The sequence below is a fragment of the Canis lupus genome, chromosome 32, assembly GCF_011100685.1.
Source record: "Canis lupus familiaris isolate Mischka breed German Shepherd chromosome 32, alternate assembly UU_Cfam_GSD_1.0, whole genome shotgun sequence".
NCBI lineage: Eukaryota > Metazoa > Chordata > Mammalia > Carnivora > Canidae > Canis > Canis lupus.
The window spans coordinates 33,126,995-33,146,995 of record NC_049253.1 but is presented as its reverse complement, the minus strand read 5'-3'; the positions used below and the strand labels follow the sequence as shown (position 1 = coordinate 33,146,995).

The window sequence follows — 20,001 nt, the reverse complement described above, 5'->3', positions numbered from 1 at the left end:
GCAAATAATTGTCAAGACACACAATAAAGATTACTAAACTGATTGCAAGAATCAACTAGTAGATACCTTAGAATTCAGGCTGTGTAAGACAGGTTCCAGAATACCTAGAAATTACACCTTTTTGGGGGCTCCTCCCAGTGATGTTACTGACCTTGACCAAAAATATACCTAATTATTAGCATCCATATAGAGAGGTATATATGGAAAAGAGAGGGCTTTCTGTGAGTCAGTCACCAGTATTGGTGTTACATCCTGAGATTTCTTCTGTTTCCGTGTTCTCCTTTTATCTCTTGGCCACCTTCTTGTACATGGCTCATCACGTCTGCACAGGCTGTAGTCATCTACCTCTTCCATCCTGATGCGTGCATTTCTAACTGCTCTGAATTCTCTTTTCAAACTACTGTATTCTTTTCTCAAATTCTTTCAAACTACTGTATATCTGATAAATTGACTTGCTTTCATGCTTTTGTGTAAAATCAATAATAGTCATTATTTATTGAGACCTACAGTGGTCCAGGCCATTGTGCCAGGAGATTTACATAAGTCATCTTATTTTATCCTTAAAACAACTCTGTATTATTATCCACATTTTACAAATGAGGAGCTGATGGATTTAGTGACAGCTACTAAATGAGGAAGTCAGGATTCAAACCCAGTTCAGTCTTAATTCCAAAGCCCGTGCTCTGTCTACTATGCCTGCCTTTTTGCAAAAAATAAGTCATGTGATTGCTCCTTTAAAAAACTATTCAAAACTCATTACCACGAAGCCTTCCCAAATTGCCACCTTTCTGTTGTTACCATTACCATTTCAGACACTTTCAGCATCGTGTTAACTTTCAGCATCAGGTTACTATTTCTGTAGAGATGAAAAAAAAAACCAAAAAACTTCTTTCACATTTTCCTTTAAATACATTGGCAAAAATCAGAGATTATGACTTTTTTCTTTCATAATTAACTCTCCCAAGCAACCAGGTGAGTGTTTTGCATTTAGTGGTATTTTTATAGACAGTTTTCTGTGTGATAATTTCAAAAATAACCTGAATTTGATGTTTCTATTGCAGGTTCTTCAGGGTGTACACCTTAAAGGTAAAGCAAGACAGAAAATCCTAAAACAGCCACTTCCTGATAATTCACAAGAGATTGCTACTGAGGACCATAACTACAGTTTAAAGAGACCTCTGACAATAGGTGCAGAGAAACTGGCCGAGGTGCAACAGATGCTCCAGGTATCCAAAAAAAGACTGGTCTCTGTAAAAAACTATAGGATGATCAAGAAGAGAAAGGGCTTACGATTAATTGACGCACTTGTAGAAGAGAAACTACTTTCTGAAGAAACAGAGTGTCTGCTACGAGCACAGTTTTCAGGTATGTTCCCCTTTTCCAAAATATCATAAAGTATTTACTCTGCTACTGCTTATGAAAACGTGCTCTTCATTGAAACATGAAGTCTCAGGGTAAGCAAAAAAGAAAGGAATTGCCAAAATCCTTTTATGTATTTCCAGCTTTAAAAGTAATGTGGTTTATTATAGGAAAAACGAAGAAATATACAAATGATAAAAGTTAAGCATAATCCTGCTACCCAGAGATGAGATAATATGGTTGATACCATATACTATACTTTGCAGTTTTTATAAAGCACTTATTCATTTTACTGCAAATTCTTTATAAGCAGTTTTAACTGCTATGTAATTTATCACTAAAGTGTTTTTGCAGCAGAGTTGAACCAGATAATTTCACCAGTTCTCATTGAGCTTGAAAATTCTATGAATCTCCATATTATTTTCTAAAATGTTCTATAGAAGACAGATATGTCCATTGGAAAACTACCTACTCTTCTTTGTGAACAAAGAAGAGGGACAAAATAAATCTTTCCAACTTACTCTTTGATGAAAGCAGTAGAGATTTTGGATTTACGTTCTGGTTGAAAAAAAAAAAAAAGTATGTCTTATTTCTAGAAAAGAATAGGTATCACCAAAGGAGGAGAATATTTTGTGTTTTTCCAGTAGGGGAAAACAGACATAATAAACAGGAATCCCCAACAGGAAAGAGGATTTTTTTTTTTCCTTCAAGGTAGGGAAGATTGTCTATTCAATCTGAATAGCATCCCATCCTCAGAAATGTTTCTTGTGTCTCATTTTCACCCCTCAAATAAATGGTAATCAGGGAACAAAATAAATAAATGTGCTCATAATCCAGAGACTTTAATTTTATCCACTTATTTCATTTTCTTCCCTCTTCCTCTAAAATTCTCCACTTAGGCTGCCAGTGAATAGTAAAACACAGTGATTCAGGTTGAAACTTTTTTTCTTCCCTCTTTTGAGTGAAATGATTCAAGATGAACAGGATGAACTAGTCAGGAGGCTCTATGATTGGATATTAACCATTGAACAAACTTAGTTAAACTGTGATTGGATTTGGATTTGGATGCCCATTGCATTTATATCCAAATGCTGTGATCTATACCTGAAAATGTTACTGTACACACTCTTCATCACAAAGAATAAATAAATTTATTTTAACAGATTTTAAGTGGGAGTTGTATAACTGGAGAGAAACAGCTGAGTACTCCACAGAAATGAAACAATTTGCATGTACACTCTACTTGTGCAGTAGCAAAGTCTATGATTATGTAAGAAAGATTCTCAAGCTGCCTCATTCTTCCATCCTCAGGACGTAAGTGAATTACTTTTTAGATGTTAAAGAAAATTAGTATTTTATTATTTTATTGCATTTTATGTGTTAAGGCTATTCATACTCAAACTCTTATTAGTCCATTTTCTCTTTTTAGAAGATTTTAGGTGGTACTTGCATATTATCACAGCAGCAATATTTTCACCAACAACATGAAGGCAAATACTTTGACAACTTTTTTGCATCCTCCAGGTGGCAGAGACACTGGGTGATTAAAAAAAAAATCCGGATTCTAATATACTTTAGTAGTTTTAAAGATTTTATTTATTTATTGACACAGAGAGAGGCAGAGACACAGGCAGAGGGAGAGGGAGAGAGAGAAGCAGGTTCCATGCAGGGAGCCCGATGTGGGACTTGATCCCGGGTCTCCAGGATCACACCCCAGGCTGCAGGCGGTGCCAAACCGCTGCGCAACCCGGGCTGCCCACTTCAGTAGTTTTAATATTGGACTATCCTAGAAAATCTAGAACAGTTCTAGATTGACACCATTGGTTTGAGACTAAGCACAAAAAGCTGCATTTTTGTAAGCTCTATAAGTTGATGCCCGTGGCAGGTTCTGGGAGGAGATTTTGGTAAATAATTTTGTAGGATTTGTCATTAAAGTACATAGATATATTTATAATTCTCTTAGTGTAAAGCAGATAACGCAGTGGCTTTGCAGTAATGTTTTATGAAAGTAACACTCAACTTTTACTATTTTTCTTATCACTGGTTTTACAGATGCTTTTTAATATTGATCAATTGGGCTTAAAAATGACGGAAATCTATTGTCTCAGAGTTCTGGAGGTTACAAGTCCACAAAATCAAGGTGTCAGCAGGGTTGGTTCCTTCTGAGGGCTGTGAGGGAGAGTCTGTTCCATTCCTCTCTTCTTGACTTAATTTGTAGTTGGTGGTCTTTTTTCCTGTGTCTCCTTACATCATCTTCCTTTATATATGTGTGCTTCTGTGCCCAAATTTCTTCTTTTTATGAGGGCCACTCATGTAGGATTAGGATTCACCTTAATGACCTAATTTTAACTTGATTATCTCTGTAAAGACCATATCTCCAAATAAGGTCACATTCTGAGGTGCTGGGGCTTAGGACTCCAGTATGTCTTTTTGAGGGACAAAATTCAACCATAATAGTCACTTTCCTAATACGTAAACCTCCTCATTGCCCACAGCCTATAGGCTAATTCCTTCCTATGGTTTTCTGAACTTCCCATGATGTGGGCCCTGCTGGGCTCCAGGGCTCATCTTTTGCCTCCCTCTTTCCCCTCTAGCATTCTATGTTCAATTGCTGCTTCTTGCCTCAGGGACTTACTGTTCCTGTACCCATTCTCTCTCTCTCTCTTTCTATCTGTTGGTCCTGGTGATTACTCTAGTCTTCAGACTCAAATTAGATATGACATCCTATCAGAAGCTTGGCCTGCAGTAAGTACTCTTCTCATACAAATGATACAGAACTGAATCATAGTACTTTTATTTTTTTTTTAAGATTTTATTTATTTATTCATGAGAGACACAGAGAGGCAGAGACATAGGCAGAGGAAGAAGCAGGCTCCCTGTAGGGAGCCCAGTGCAGGGACTCGATCCTGGCACTCCAGGACCATGCCCTGGGCTGAAGGCAGGCGCTCAACTGCTGAGCCACCCACACATCCCTGAATCATAGTTCTTAAAACACTGTTTTCCCACTGGACCAGGAGCTGCCTCAGTCTGAGGTCTGTGTCTGATTCTGTTATGCTACTTTCTTATACGGATCCTGCATGGTACCTGGAGCATGCTCTATGGTCCCTTGGTAAATATTTGTGGAAAGAAAAAAAAAAATGCCTCAACAGTCACTTAGCATTTCAAATAGATGTAAGGAGGAAATGCAGTGGACCTCAAGTTGCTGTCTAAAGAACAGTGTTCCATTTAATTCAGTGTAGATAAGGCGGAGGCCAGCGGGGAAGGACAGCAGTCCCCTGTCCTGGAACATGCCTCTTGGTTTCTTACTGCTTCAATTTTAAAACAGACTCAGAGGGGCTCTGAGCTGGAGAAACTCTGCGAGATCATGTAATTAACATATAACACTATTCTAGTTTTAAGTGTATAACAATTATTTAGTATTTGTATATGTTGCAAAATGATCACCACACTAAGGCTAGTTAACATTCATCACACACAAAATTAAAATAGCTTTTTTCTTGTAATGAGAACTTTCAAGACCTATTCTCTTGGCAACTTTCAAATATATGATATGGGGACCTCTGGGTGGGTCAGTGGTTTCAGCGTCTGCCTTTGGCTTAGGTCGTGATCCCAGGGTCCTGGGATCGAGTCCCACATCAGGCTTCCTGCATGGAGCCTGCTTCTCCCTGTGCCTGTGTCTTTGCCTCTCTCTCTGTGTGTCTCTCATAAATAAGTAAAAAAACAAAACAAACAAAAAACAAATATACGGTACAGTATTAACTGTAGTCATCATGCTGTGTATTATACTCTTTTTAAATAATAATTTTCCTCCACATACTATTAAAATAATACTAATAAAAAATAGAAATGAGAGAAAAAAAGAAGGAAAATTCATTAATCCTTCTACCAATTGTTATATGTAAACAATTATTATTAACATTTAGGGAATTTTCTTCCAGTTATTCTTCTGTGCTTAAATTTATTAGTTTTTTTACATAGTACGATCTTTAATAACTGCATAGTATCAGGTAGTTGTACTCTACTTAACCACAGCATTCTCCAACTGTTGGACATTTATTTATATTGCTCCCGTTTTTTGGTTGTAATGGCCATTTAATATATTGAGTTGAACATTTGTGTATAGGCTTATTCATGCTCTTCCATAATATGATTGTGCTTTTTAGACCAGATGTTATTCTTATTTTTAAATGTATGCTTTCTGCTAGGCAGGAGATGTTTTTATAGACACTATATTGGTATCTCCCCCTTCTATGCCTTTTTTAGTCAAGTTCTCTCTTCACCGATTTTAAAAACCACTGATTCCTGATTTTGCACTGTGGTTTATGTGAGATGTTTCATTTCCTATAGTTCTACATCAACTTCTGGATTAAATATTCTCTGGCAATTCCAGCTCACACTGATCTTTTCTCTTTTCAAGTCATTTTGCGTTTTATAACCTTTGCTATGACATTATCTTAGTACAATTTTATTTTTTTAGATTTTATTTATTTGATGAGAGAGAGAGCATGCCGGCGCACAAGCAGGGTGAGCGGCCGGCAGAGGGAGAGGGAGAAGCAGGTTCCCCAGGGAGCAGGGAGCCCAACTTGGGACTCAATCCCAGGACCCTGGGATCATGACCTGAGCTGAAGGCAGATGCCTAACCGACTGAGCCACCTGGTGTCCCTATTTAGTACAACTTTAGTACTCAAAAAGTTATTATTTCTTTTGGAACTTTGTCTGAAACTAAAATACCTTGTTTAATATGATAGTAATACATGCTTGTTATAAAACATTCAAACAAGGGGCAGAAAGGCAGAGATACATATTCAATAGGTTAACAGATTTGGTAGTAGGAAAATGAGTTTTTATTGGATTGCTTCTATTTTCTTAGTGATAGAAAGATAATAGCTGAGGGGCACCTGGGTGGTTCCATTGAGTAAGTGACCAGCTCTTGATCTCAGCTTATGTCTTGATCTCAGGGTTGTGAGTTCAAGCCCCATGTTGGGCTCTGCACTGGGCAAGCTTACTTAAAAAGATAATAGCTGAGAGTTGGGGCAGGAGACATAAGAAGTTTGGGGGGGGAAGGAGAAAATGCGAATCATTGTTTTTCCTCTTTGATGATGGAGAGACAGTTATATGATAAACAATTAGATGATGACAGACCAAGCCAGGCTTATATTTTTAAAAACCTTTGATTCAGACCGGTACCTCCCTCACTAATTTCTACTTGTATCTTTCTCTAATTCTTACCCACTATCAGCCACTTCTGTAATTTGCTGTGTTCTGATGTTGCATCTTTTTCAGTTCTCTCTTAAATTCTTTATGTCCAGAACCTTCCCAGAGCTGTGCTTCAGATAATTCCAGTTCTTTGGGTCTTGAAGGTAGTTTGTTTTCACATATCTTTTGTAAGAATGTCCTAACATCCTCAGCCTTCCTTATTTTAATAATGATACTTATAGTATGATATTTATATTTTCTCTAACTTTCTATTTAGGTATTCATTGTAATATAGTAAATTAGTTCCCTCTAATAGAGAAGGTAATAGGAGAGATTCAGAGATAAACAAGACTATGGGAAGAGCTAACAGTCTTGAAAAACATTCAGCTCAGCATCATGGCTCTTCAGCAGTTCTTCTCCAGGCAGTTTAAAGCCACCCAGTAGACTCCCTATAATCACTCCATGACTAAGCTGTTGTTTAATTTAAAATATGTTGTTGAGAATGTAAATTTTTGGTAAAAATTGTGTGAAGGAGAATTGGAACGTGAATTAATTTTAAATTTATTCATCCAATTCTGTGCATTGGAGGTCCAAAATTTGTTTTTAATTTCTTATAAAAGTTGAATCCATTTATTCTAATACTTGCATAAGTAGATTTACTTTTGTATCCTATTCCTAGGAATTGCATAAGTGACAGGAGTATGTACGTGTATATATGTGCACATGAGTACATGTTACAGTGCTGTTATCTAAAAAATGGAAATAACCTGTTGAAAGACAGGTTAGTGTAACAGCGTAATTTATGGCTTAACTATACTATGGGATACCATGTACACATTTAAAATGCTGTAAGTCAATAGTTAAGGACACAGAAAAATATTTCTGTAACATTACTATTAAGTAAAAAAAAAAAGATTCAGTATAAATTTTAAAAATTGTATCTAGGTGTGTATATATACATAAAGAAATCTGGAAGAATGTCCCTGAAATATTAAAGTGATTATTACTATTTGCACATTTCAGTATTGTTTTACTCTTAAAAAAATAGTGTGCCTTTTTTTACTATCAAAAAAAATTTTCATTTTAAAAGGGAAGAAAGGTTAGACACAGAAATCAGTCACTTCTCTATAGTTCTTTTTTAGATTTAGATCTTTTATTATTATTATTTTTTTTATTTATGATAGTCACAGAGAGAGAGAGAGAGAGAGAGAGAGGCAGAGACACAGGCAGAGGGAGAAGCAGGCTCCATGCACCGGCAGCCCGACGTGGGATTCGATCCCGGGTCTCCAGGATTGTGCCCTGGGCCAAAGGCAGGCGCCAAACCGCTGCGCCACCCAGGGATCCCACTTCTCTACAGTTCTAAGTCACAAACCTGGTTTGGGTATTTCCATTTTCAGATATAGAAACTTTAAAAACAAGGCCACATATCTTTCTGCCTGATATTCAAGACCTCATTCTCATAGCTATGGACATAAAAATACTATTTAGATTTCTATTTAGAAATCAAGCTCAAAGAACATAAACTTTATCTTAGCCTATTTAAACTAAAAACTTTTACATCGAGGCATGAAATACTTTCATTACATACTGATTCCATATGCAACACAGTAAGCATCTTTGGTGTTCATTTGAGAATCCTAATGCAAGAAAAAGAACTTAAAGTTAAAATTTGGAAGCATCTTTGCAAAGGGTATTCAACATAGTAGTGGGCTGTAGCACTGACCTGTTTCATCATTATTTTACTATTTTAAAATATAAACAACCAATTGATATTTAAATTTTTTTTGATTAATACTTTTGTCTCTTAAATAAGTTATAAGCAACTTAGAGTCAAAGTATGTCTTTTGCATCCTATAAATGTGTTTTTCAAACCCATTAGTGCATTTTGAAATCAGTTTAGTGGGACGCCTAGGTGGCTCAGTGGTTGAGTGCCCCGCCTTCGGCCCAGGGAGTGATCCTGGAGACCTGGGATCGAGTCCCACGTCAGGCTCCCTGCATGGAGCCTGCTTCTCCCTCTGCCTGTGTCTCTGCCTCTCTCTCTGTGTGTGTCTCTCATGATTAAATAAACAAAATCTTAAAAAAAAAAATGAAATCAGTTTAGTGGGTCATAATTGGCATTATATACACAATGTTATATATGTGTGTGTGCATAGCATGTAGTGACGGTAAATTTCATTTATGGAACTTTTAGGTTACAGCAAAATATTTGGAAAGCCCTGTCCTGAAATACTTAGAGAGGTACATTTAAATTAAATAGTGATCGGGCAGCCTGGGTGGCTCAGCGGTTTAGAGCCGCCTTCAGCCCACGGCGTGATCCTCGAGACCTGGGATCAAGTCCCACGTTGGACTTCCTGCATGAAGCCTGCTTCTCCCTCTGTGTCTCTCATGAATAAATAAATAAAATCTTAAAAAAAAAATTAAATAGTGGTCGACTGTCCAGGACGAAACCTTGGCACCTTAGAATATAGCCCCAAAATCAGAAATACTAACGCCTACCCAGGGTACCTGGATGGCTCAGTCAGTGAAGCATCTGCCTTCAGCTCAGATCATGATCCTGTGGTCCTGGGATTGAGCCCCACATTGAGCTCCCTGATCAGCGGAGAGTCGTCTTCTCCCCCTGCCTCTGCCTCTGACCCACCTCATGCTAACACTCTCTCTTTCTCTAAATAAAAATCTTAAATAAACAAAAACAAAACCCCAAAAGTTACTTGAGTTACAAAAGTAGACCTCAGGGTGAACTCTCCAGTCTCTACTTTAGCATCCATTTAGTCTTATTTTAGACAATGATTAAACTTGGCTGTTGCTTTTCCTGAGCCTACAACAAATTAGAAAGAGTAAATCAGAACTGTGTAAAAACGATTTTGAAGACAAATGCTAAGGTTAATAGGAGTGCATAATCAGGAGTCTGGGAGGGTTGAGGACACTACAGAAGAACTCCTAAGGTAATAATGTAGGTACTTTGTGTAGGGCAGACCAATGCAGACACCTTAATTGTCCCTGAGAGCATAATTTTGAAGCTACAAGGAGCAGTGGGAAAAGCACTAGCAGGACCTCAGGAAATCTGGCTTCCACATTTGTACAGAACTAGCAGCACAGCCAGGACCATGTGGCGTAAGCTCTTCCTGTGTCCTAGTTTCCTAACCTGTAAAATGGGGTAGATGTGCTAGATACTCCCAGAGTTTCCTTCCTCTACAACAGTTTTTTTTATTTCATTGAATTTACAGGTAAGACTGGTTTATGATCTAAATTTTAAACACATCAATTAGAACAAAGTGGGTAATTGGTATACTTTAAAAAAAAAGTAAATGAGCAATGAAAATTGCTTTGTGGTATGTTTGCATCTTGAAATACTACTCACTACTCTGTTTCTCAGTTTCCCCATTATTTTACTATTTTCTGGTAACTATATGAATACATGCTTGAAAATTTCTGTAGAATTTGGCTACTTATACTTGGCTTTGTTTTTATAAGGATTTGAGGCCATACTTTAGTACCATTTTTTTTTTTTTTTTTAAGATTTTATTCATTTGAGAGAAAGAGAGTGAGCAGGAGGAAGAGGGAGAGAGAATCTGAAGCAAACTCCACACTGAACGTAGGGTCTGGTGTGGACCGGATTCATGACCACTAGATCATGACCTGAGCCCAAACCAAGAGCCACCGAATTCAACCAAATTTGCCACCCAGGCACCCCGACTTTAGTACCATTTAAGGTATTTTTCCTTTTTTAAAAATTTCTTCATTTGAATTTTATATTTTTCATTTTTTATATTTTCCAGATGGTTATCCAAATGCAAACCCAGTCCAGGTTTCAACAGCAACATTTTTTCTTTTCTTCAACGAAGAGTAGAGAATGGTGACCAGCTATATCAGTATTGTTCACTGATAATAAAAGGCATATCTCTCAAGCAACAACTTCAGTGGGACCCCAGCAGTCACCACTTGCAAGGGTTTATGGACTTTGGCCTTGGTATACTTGATGCTGATGAAACACCCCTTGCCTCAGAAACTATTTTGTTAATGGCAGTGGGTATTTCTGGTCACTGGAGAACGCCTCTTGGTTATTTTTTTGTAAACAGGGCATCCGGATATTTGCAAGCTCAGTTGCTGCGTCTTACCATTGGCAAACTGAGTGACATAGGGATCACAGTTCTGGCTGTTACGTCTGATGCTACAGCTCACAGTGTTCAGATGGCAAAAGCATTGGGGATACATATTGATGGAGACAACATGAAGTGTACATTTCAGCATCCTTCGTCTTCTAGTCAACAGATTGCATACTTCTTTGATTCTTGCCACTTACTCAGATTAATAAGAAATGCATTTCAGAATTTTCAAAGCATTCAATTCATAAATGGCACAGCACATTGGCAGCACCTTGTGGAGTTAGTAGCACTAGGGGAACAGGAATTAGCAAATATGGAAAGACTCCCAAGAAAACTTGCAAATCTGAAAAACCATGTACTGAAGATGAACTGTGCAGCCCAAGTGTTCAGTGACAGCGTGGCCAGCGCATTGGAATGCTTGCTGTCATTAGGCCTGCCTTCTTTTCAAAACTGTATTGGTACCATCCATTTTTTACGCTTAGTTAACAACCTGTTTGACATTTTTAATAGTAGGAACTGTTATGGAAAGGGACTTAAAGGACCCCTACTGCCTGAAACTTACAGTAAAATTAATCGGGTATTAATTGAAGCCAAGACTATCTTTGTGACATTATCGGATGCTAGCAACAATCAAATAATTAAAGGTAAACGGAAACTAGGATTCTTGGGATTTTTGCTTAATGCTGAGAGCTTAAAATGGCTCTACCAGAATTATGTTTTCCCTAAAATCATGCCTTTTCCTTATCTTCTGACTTATAAATTCAGTCAAGACCATCTGGAATTATTTCTGAAGATGCTTAGACAGGTATTAGTAACCAGTTCTAACCCTACCTGTGTGGCATTCCAGAAAGCTTACCATAATTTGGAGACCAGATACAGATTACAAGACGAAGTTTTTCTAAGTGAAGTAAGCATCCTTGACATTTCAATTGATCGAAGGACAGACTTGGCCCTTTGGACAGTTCAGCGTCAGTATGGTATCAGCGTTATAAAGACTGTTTTTCACAAAGAGGATATTTGCCAAGACTGGTCTAATTGTCCTCTCAGTGAGGCATTACTTGATCTGTCAGATCACAGGCGAAAACTCACCTGTTGTGCCAGTCATGTTGCAAATAAGTTATCAGCTCTTTTAACTTGTGAGGACTGCATCAGTGCATTGTATGCTTCGGATCTCAAAGTTGCTAAAATTGGGTCACTGTTATGTGTCAAAAAGAAGAACGGTTTGCATATCCCTTCAGAAAGTCTCTGTCAAGTCATAAATATTTGTGAGCGAATTGTAAGAACCCATTCAAGAATGGCAGTCTATGAACTACTTCCTAAACAGAGAGAGTTATATCTCCAGCAGAAAATATTGTGTGAGCTTTCTGGGCATATTTATCTTTTTGTAGATTTAGATGAGCATCTCTTTGATGGAGAAGTGTGTGCCATCAATCACTTTGTAAAGTTACTAAAGGATATAATAATCTGTTTCTTAAAAATCAGAGCTAAAGATGTAGCTCAGTACCCTCTAAAACACCATTCAGAAAGACTTGAAATGAAAACTTTGTCAAAGAAGCAGTGGTCATCTTTACAAGATTACAGATGTTCAGGTTTTGCTAATACCAATAAATTCAGGCATTTGTTAAGTAATGATGGCTATCCATTCAAATGAGGGACCTAAAATGTCTCAAAATTTTTATAAAGAATACTTGGTCAGCATTTATTTTAAAGTTCAACTTACCGTATCTCATAAATTGACCATAGTTGACAAGTTTGTAATTCTGACTTATTAGAATTTCTGATTATGCGTATTATAAAATCTTGCACTTTGGTATGGTTTGCGGCATTTCAGTTAACTTGGATTGTAGAAAGCTGTAAGTCAGTAGGAGGAGTCTAGCCAACAGGTGCTGCCTTTGAATATACTACGATAAGACTGAATAATGGGACCTACTTTGAACTTGTTCAGTCTACCTTAAAACAAGAGAGTATAACAACTAAGAGTCATTAAAAGATTGACTTTTACAAATAGACTGAAAGAGCTTTGTTTTACAGCTCTGAGAATGTTGACAGGAAAAAAAACTGAAAATGTTGACAGAATATCTATAAAATCTTGGATATAATCTTTATTACATATAAAAATTAAGATGTGGTTTGAAAATTAGGCTAAAATAAAATATGACCACAAAACCCCTTGGCCAGGCTACCCTAAAACAGAAGCATGCTGCAGCGAACCTGGGGAATGTAGTCTGAGAAGTACATAGGTGATATCATTTTCACAATCCATTGTCCTTGGACTTTAAAATATTACTTTTGAATAATTGAGTGGATACTTACTTGACTCCACTGGAAGAGCCTGATGCCCATCAAAGAATGAGGAGAAGCCTTATTTCAGCTTCTCCTTCGAAAGTCTCCTTATGCTTGCAGGGAGGCTGAAATAGACGTATTTTCAGTATTGAATGAATAAGGGATTCACACCAGGTGATTAATAAATTAGAAAAAGATGACCATTTGAGACAATGGTTATGAAAATATTTGTCTTGATTTAATAATGAGTGTTTTCAGAAATTTAGAGAAGCTTAAATAATCTGAAGATGGAAACATACCAAGGACAATTTTCTCCATTCTCTCATACCCAGGCTTGAAAAGATGAATAGAAAAACATTGGTATATGTACTTTAACATCTGGGGAGTGTTATAAGTGGATAAAAGAAGAAACAGGCATATGATTCATCTCTGTGTGTAAAACATTTACTCTTTATCATTGAGTGAATATTCATGTACAGTTAATATGAAAACTTGAAATTGCAAAAGATTAATGACCAGATGAAAGTTTTTATTAACTGAAATTCCCCTTAAATTGTATATTTTGATATATTTGGTTTTTTCTACCTCAAAGGCTTAAGTTTTGAGATGTAACCAGAGTTGTACTACATTTTATGTAAGAGCTATTGCTGAGAAGTCTAGATATTGTGGTTTTTGTTGCAATAGAATTAGTTTAGATGCACTGGATAAATCTTATTTAAAGGAAGCCTATTTGTTAAGTCACTACCTTTTAACTTATTGCTTATATAATTCCCAAGTTTTGTCCTGAGTTTTACTTAAAACTAGGTTCATACCTGTAGGTGTCTTGTGTTCTTTGCCCTTGCATTGTACTACTGTACTAATATATTCTGTAGTTAAAGAAATTAGTGTTACGCATTATTTCTTTAAGTGCTGGATAAATTGGACAGACATGGAAGACAAAAATATATCCTTCACTGCCTTGAACCATTAATTGCTCTTGCCCTAGTGAAAGTGTTTCAAGTCTGATATCAGGTTTACTTAACATGATATGCTTTACAGTGAATTTTTAAAATAAATTATTCATATTTGATTAGGGTAATTTAGTTTATATTTTCCACTTAGCACCTTTGTCCTTTTCAGGGAAAACAAACATTCTCTTCAGAAATTTATCCTTCCTATTTTTCAGCAAATAGTGCTGGAACAACTGGATGTCCACATGCAAAAGTATTAACTCTAAATAGGTCAAAGACCTATCTATAAAAGGTAAAACTATAAAACTCTTAAAAGAAAATAGAGTAGGGACTCCTGGATGGCTCAGCGGTTTAGCGTCTGCCTTTGGCCCAGGGCGTGATCCTGGGGTCCCAGGATCAAGTCCCACATAGGACTCCCTGCGTGGAGCCTGCTTCTCCCTCTGCCTGTGTCTCTGCCTCTCTGTGCGTGTGTGTGTCTCTCATGAATAAATAAAATCTTAAAAAAAAAAAAAAAGTAAATCCTTGGTATTTGGATTAGGCAATAGTTTCTTAAATATGACACTGAAAACATAAACAACAAAAATTTCACCAAAATTAAAAAATTTGTGCTTCAAAGGACACTGTCAATGAAAGAGACAACTCACAAAATGGGAGAAAATTTTTACTAATTTATCTGATAAAGGACTTGTATCCAGAATATACAAAGAACTACTGTAACTCAATGATGGACAACCCAATTTGAAAAATGGGTAAAGAACACAAATAGACATTCTTCAAAGGAGATTACCCATGGCCTGTAAACACATGAATATATACCCAACATCATAAACCATCTGGGAAATGCAAATCAAAACCACAATGAGGTATCACTTTACACCCACTGGGATGGATATAAGACAATAACAAGTGTTGACAAGAATGTGAAGAAATTGAAACCCTCATACACTGTTGGTGGGAATGCAGATGCTTTGGAAAATAGCGTGGCAGTTCTTTAAAAAGGGTAGTTAAATGCAGAGTTACCATATTGCCCAGCAGTTCTACTAACAGGCATATATACCCAAGATAAATGAAAACATCCATTTAAAAACTTGTAAACAAACTTCATAGCACTATAGCTACAAAATGAAAAAGCGTAAATGTCCAACTGATGGATAAATAAAAATGTGCGATATCCATACATGGATAATATGGTAAGCGTATGTTGTACTTTATAACAAAGTGCCAGAGCTAGTTTTGTGAAATGACTGTACCACTCTGCATTCTAATCAGGAATGTATAAGAAAGTTCATTTGCTCTCCTTTCTTCCCAGTATTTGGTCACCAGGGTTTTGTTTTGAATTGGCCATTCTAATAGGTGTTCAGTGAGATTTCATTGTGGCTTTCATTTCCAATTTCCTAACAGCTAATGATGCTGAGCATTTTTCATAAGATTATTTGCCATCCACATAACCTTAGGTGAAAGGTATGTTCAAGTCTTTTGCCCATATTTTGGAAGGTCAGTTTTTTGAGTGTTAATTATATATTCTGGATATAAGTGCATGATCTGATGTGTTTTGCAAATATTTTCTGCATCTATGGCTTTTTTTATTAGTGTGTTCTGAAGACATTGATTTTGTTAAGTCCAGTTTATCCATTTCTTTCTTTTAGGGGTCATACTTAGTTTTGTATCTAAGAAATCTTTGTCTAACCCAAGGCCACACAATTTTTCTTATATTATTTCTTCTAGGTGTTTTGTAGCTTTAGGTTTTACATTTAGGTTATGATCCATTTTCAGTTAATTTTGGTCTATGGTATAAGTTGAGCTTCAGATTTCAACATATGTATCTCCCAACCCTGTTAAAAAGATTCTTCTTTCTTCCCTGAATTACCTTTGAACTCTTGTCAAAAACTGACTATATATATTGGGTCTAGTTCTGGGTGTTCTGTTCTGTTCCATTGATCCATAGGTCTAACACTTCATCAGTACTGCAATAACCTGATTAGCCTTATAGGAGTCTTGAAGCCAGGTGGGAGTCTTTCAACTTTGTTCTTTATTCAGAAATGTTTGGCTACTCTGTACCTTTCTGTATGAATTTTATAATCAGCTGTTGATTTTTACAAAAACTCCTGCTGGGATTTTGACTGGAGTTTTGTGGAAACTAAAGACCAATTTGGAGAAATGAGATCTTAATATTATTGAACATACCAATCCATGAACATGGTATATCTCTTAATTTTATCAATGTGTTCTACATTTCACCTAAAGATCTTGTATAAATTGGTTACATTACATATTTTGAGGTGCTACTATAAATGGTAATGTAAAATTTGTTTCTAAATGCTCATTGCTACTATGTGAAAATACAATTTTATATATTGACTTTGCTTAAACTCACTGGTTCCAGCAGCTTTTTTTTTTTTTTTAAAGATCACCATGACTTTCCTGTATAGGCAGTCACATTATCCACCAGTAGACATTCTCATTCTTTTCCAACCTGCTCTCCCCTCATTGTACAGTGACCTGCAACACAATGTTGACTAAGAGTGCCTTCTTGTCTTTGAGGAGGAAACATTCAGTCTTCGTCATTCATATGATGTTAGCTGTAGACTTTGATAAATTGGTCTTTTCTAGCTTATGATCCCTTTTCTTCCTGGTTTGCTGAAGAGTGTATGTGTTTAAATCATAAATGGGTCTTGAATTTTGTCAGTTTTTCCGCACCTTTCAATTTTTTTGAAAACCATTTGAGATATAATTTAGATACTGTAATATTCACCCTTTTAAAGCCTGTAATTCAGCAGTTTTTAGTATATTCAAAAGGTTTCCTGTAACTTCTGAGATGATCATATAGTTTTACTTCTTTTGTATTTTGATTCAGTGAATTTCATTATTTTTAAATGTTGAGTCGACCTTTTATTCCTGGGATAAACCTACCAGATCATGATGCATTCTTTTTACCTATTGCCAGATTTCATTTGATAATATAATCAATTACAGAGTTGAAGTCTATGGCCTTATAGTAAATATTACCCTGAATATATTTATTTTCTTACTGCTATTGAGTAAAGACTAAGCATGCCTTTCATAAAACTTTAAAAATTTTAATTTAAAAAGCCTTGGTTCATAAAAAGTCCACATATGGCCTATGGATAATGACAAAATCTACGTTAAAGAAATCCTCACAAACATACAAAGTCCTAAGTAATTGACATAATAGAAAATAACTCCCAACAGTAAAGGCTTCTAGCTTCCCTCTCCTCTGGGTTGCTGCCATGGAATTTCTACATAAAATGCTGGAAAAGGATGCAACATGATGCTAGAGGTCCTGGTTCGAAGCTGCATTTACATAACAAGTATTTATTTTTTTAGCTATTTGTGTTACAGAACAATAAAAGTGGAAAACTTTTCTAAAGGTATTTTTATTCACATTTTACAGAAGACTGAGAAAATGTCAGTTATCCCCATAAAAGAATAGGTAAGCTAAAGCAGTAGTCTCTCCCTACTGTTGCTGCTCTGGTTGTTTTATTACTGCAACTTGAAGGTTCTGTTTCCCAGATAATCCAGAGATAAGACCTACAGGTTGCTTCAAGTTCTTGAGAGAAAAGGAAACTAAGAAAGGTGCTTACCACAAAAACATCAAATACTAAAGGACAGGAAAAAGACTCAGTTTCTGCCTTTGAAGAGCAGAAAAAGAGACATTCTAGTTTTAAAGCAATTTCAATTAATCATAATTGGGCAAAAAGATAGACATTTTTTAGTTGTGTGCTTTCAGAAGTAATGTCAAATTTACTTAAAAGCAGATTTTAAAAGTTTCTTGTAAGATAGTTAAAAGTGTTTTTAAAGAAAAACAAAATCCTTTTTTTTACAGAATAGTATAAATGTTTATTTTCTGTATGATTTATTTTGCTGTCCTGTTTTTACAATATAGAAAAGTGTATTCTTTGAATAGCTCTAGTAAATATAAATTTAATCTTTCTACTTTGGGATGTAAATAGAGCTAAAAAAATTATATACCCAACCCTCCCAAATAGTCTTTTAAAATTGTTGAATTAATGTGGATATTAATCTTGTTCAGCAATTTGATGCAAATGCCTAAATACAAAAAGTTGCTTAGTAAGTACTACACAGGAAGGAAAAGTCTTAATACTTTAGATAGCTTCTTGAAAATCAGAAAAACTAGTAGCATTTGATTGCACCTTCAAGTTTTTACAAGCAAAACATTCTCAGGCAATGCTGTCATACATAATCTACAATTGTAATCCAAATTTCACAAACATTTTCTGCACACTGTATATAAATACACATCACAAAGGTGCAATTAGAGTTAAACACAGAATATGTACAAAATGAACAAAGTTTAGGTTTAGACCAAAAAGGTAATCTTTTGAAAAATAACTTGATTAGATATTTTATCCTCTTACACTAATTTACATTTATACAAATTTTAATTAAACATACTAGATTGAGGTGCTAAGAATTTCTGCACTATCTACATTTAGAGTTACTGCACTATAATTTTATAAATCCAAATTTCAAAAGATACTTCAGTAAATAACGGAATCTTCTTTTGCATTACTTAATTTCTATTGCCTATATCTTGTGTGTTCATATGAACATATATACACACTTAATACATACAACTATAGATTCCTTGTAGGAAATGTAATAATCATATACTAATAATTACGGTACCTAACAAAATGCCTGAATTCCAACACATGGTTTCTTGTCATAAAACCCAGAGTCCTATTATTGGCTCTTAAATTCATAAAGCTTTTGAATTTTAAATTAGGAAAAGATGATTTAGATTATTTTAGTAATAATAAGAAAACACTCATACCTTCAGCTTATCAAATCACTGGCTAAAAATAATACCATATTAAGCTTTCCTTAAAAAAGAAATCCCACTATAATTTTGAAAGCTTTGTTAGGAGGCCCTTTCAGTAAATCAAGTAAGACTCATACATTGGATTGAGACCTCTTAGTTCAAAAGTCTATAAGGAAAATTGTACAGATGAAAAATCCTTCCCTAATTTCATCTATTAGAGCTTCAATGTTCTTTATTTCTCCATCCAAGCCAAATTTTATACCTGATAATTATGTAAGGTTCTATATCATTACTACATAATAAGTTCTATTCATATGCACCTCTCACTTTTAATAGTACCCAGTAATCACGTTGACAATTTATTATCATTTCAAATGCACACCACCTCCTTCACAGAAAATGGAAACACCCCTAGAGCATTTCTTAGTCTCCCTTTGTTGGAGAAACACATTGCCTATTGATAACTTTTTACTGTCCTTCAAAACTTTGTTTTTTAAAAAAACACCTTTTTTATTTTAAAAGTGTGCCTATAGATTACTTACTTCCCCTCTGACATTCCCAAAGTGACAATAGGATGTTATTCCAGAATCTGTGCTAAAAAAAGCTGGTATTTCCTCAAAAGATAGTGCTTTTCTAAGCACAAAACGTCATTTGAATAATGTTTCATAAGAATTTGTTTATATAGACATTCTATCTGCTTAGGTCTAGTGCCAGAGAATGATTGGGTAATACCAATGGTTCTCTGGCTTTTTCTACTGGAACAAAGTCATACAACACCATACGTTATAAATTATAGTAATTTATAAATGTCCTTTGTCAATAGAATCAGAAGAATAGAACATCTAATTCTTAAGAAACCCATGCAAATTAAAAATCCATATAATACAATAAAGAAAAACAATTTAGAAGGGGCATAAACAGGTTTAACTAAAATTTAAAATGTACTAATTTCCTCATTTAAAATTTCACGTCTTTCAATATTATAATTTCAGGTCTCACAAGGACTGAATTAACAATACAGTAATTGTTAAACTATTTTCCAGAAAATCAAGTGTCCCTGCACCTTTTCTGTACAGTTCCATTTATCAGTATTTTGTGCAAGAGTTAGCAATTCATGGCACAAGGGTCACTTTTTGCTTTTCCTGCAGAGTTGATGACGCTCATCAAACATCGTCCAAATTCCTCAAGTATCATCCGTTCGGCTGCTGCCTTTGATTTTCCCTTCTTGTCTGCTTGCTCTGCCTGGGCAAGAAGGCAATTACACGTGGCTTCCGCTACTTCCTTCGTTACAAATGTAAATGGCAAT

At 35.6% G+C, this 20,001-nt stretch overlaps 2 protein-coding genes across 8 annotated transcripts in view; one reads left to right on the top strand and one right to left on the bottom strand.

Annotated features, from left to right (window-relative positions):
- Nucleotides 1–17,274, top strand: part of THAP9 (THAP domain containing 9) — a 23,658-nt gene extending 6,384 nt beyond the window's left edge. For both annotated transcript variants that reach the window (XM_038582261.1, XM_038582262.1), the window contains 3 exons: nt 1,062–1,365; nt 2,523–2,673; nt 10,332–17,274. In XM_038582261.1, the coding sequence (XP_038438189.1) occupies nt 1,062–1,365; nt 2,523–2,673; nt 10,332–12,309 (2,433 nt within the window). In that variant the 3' untranslated portion in view covers nt 12,310–17,274. The remainder of the gene's footprint in view (nt 1–1,061; nt 1,366–2,522; nt 2,674–10,331) is intronic.
- LIN54 (lin-54 DREAM MuvB core complex component) overlaps nt 17,271–20,001 on the bottom strand; it is a 66,027-nt gene continuing 63,296 nt past the window's right edge. For all 6 annotated transcript variants that reach the window (XM_038582264.1, XM_038582267.1, XM_038582263.1 and 3 more), the window contains exon 13: nt 17,271–20,001. In XM_038582264.1, coding sequence (XP_038438192.1) covers nt 19,800–20,001 — 202 coding nt within the window. In that variant the 3' untranslated portion in view covers nt 17,271–19,799.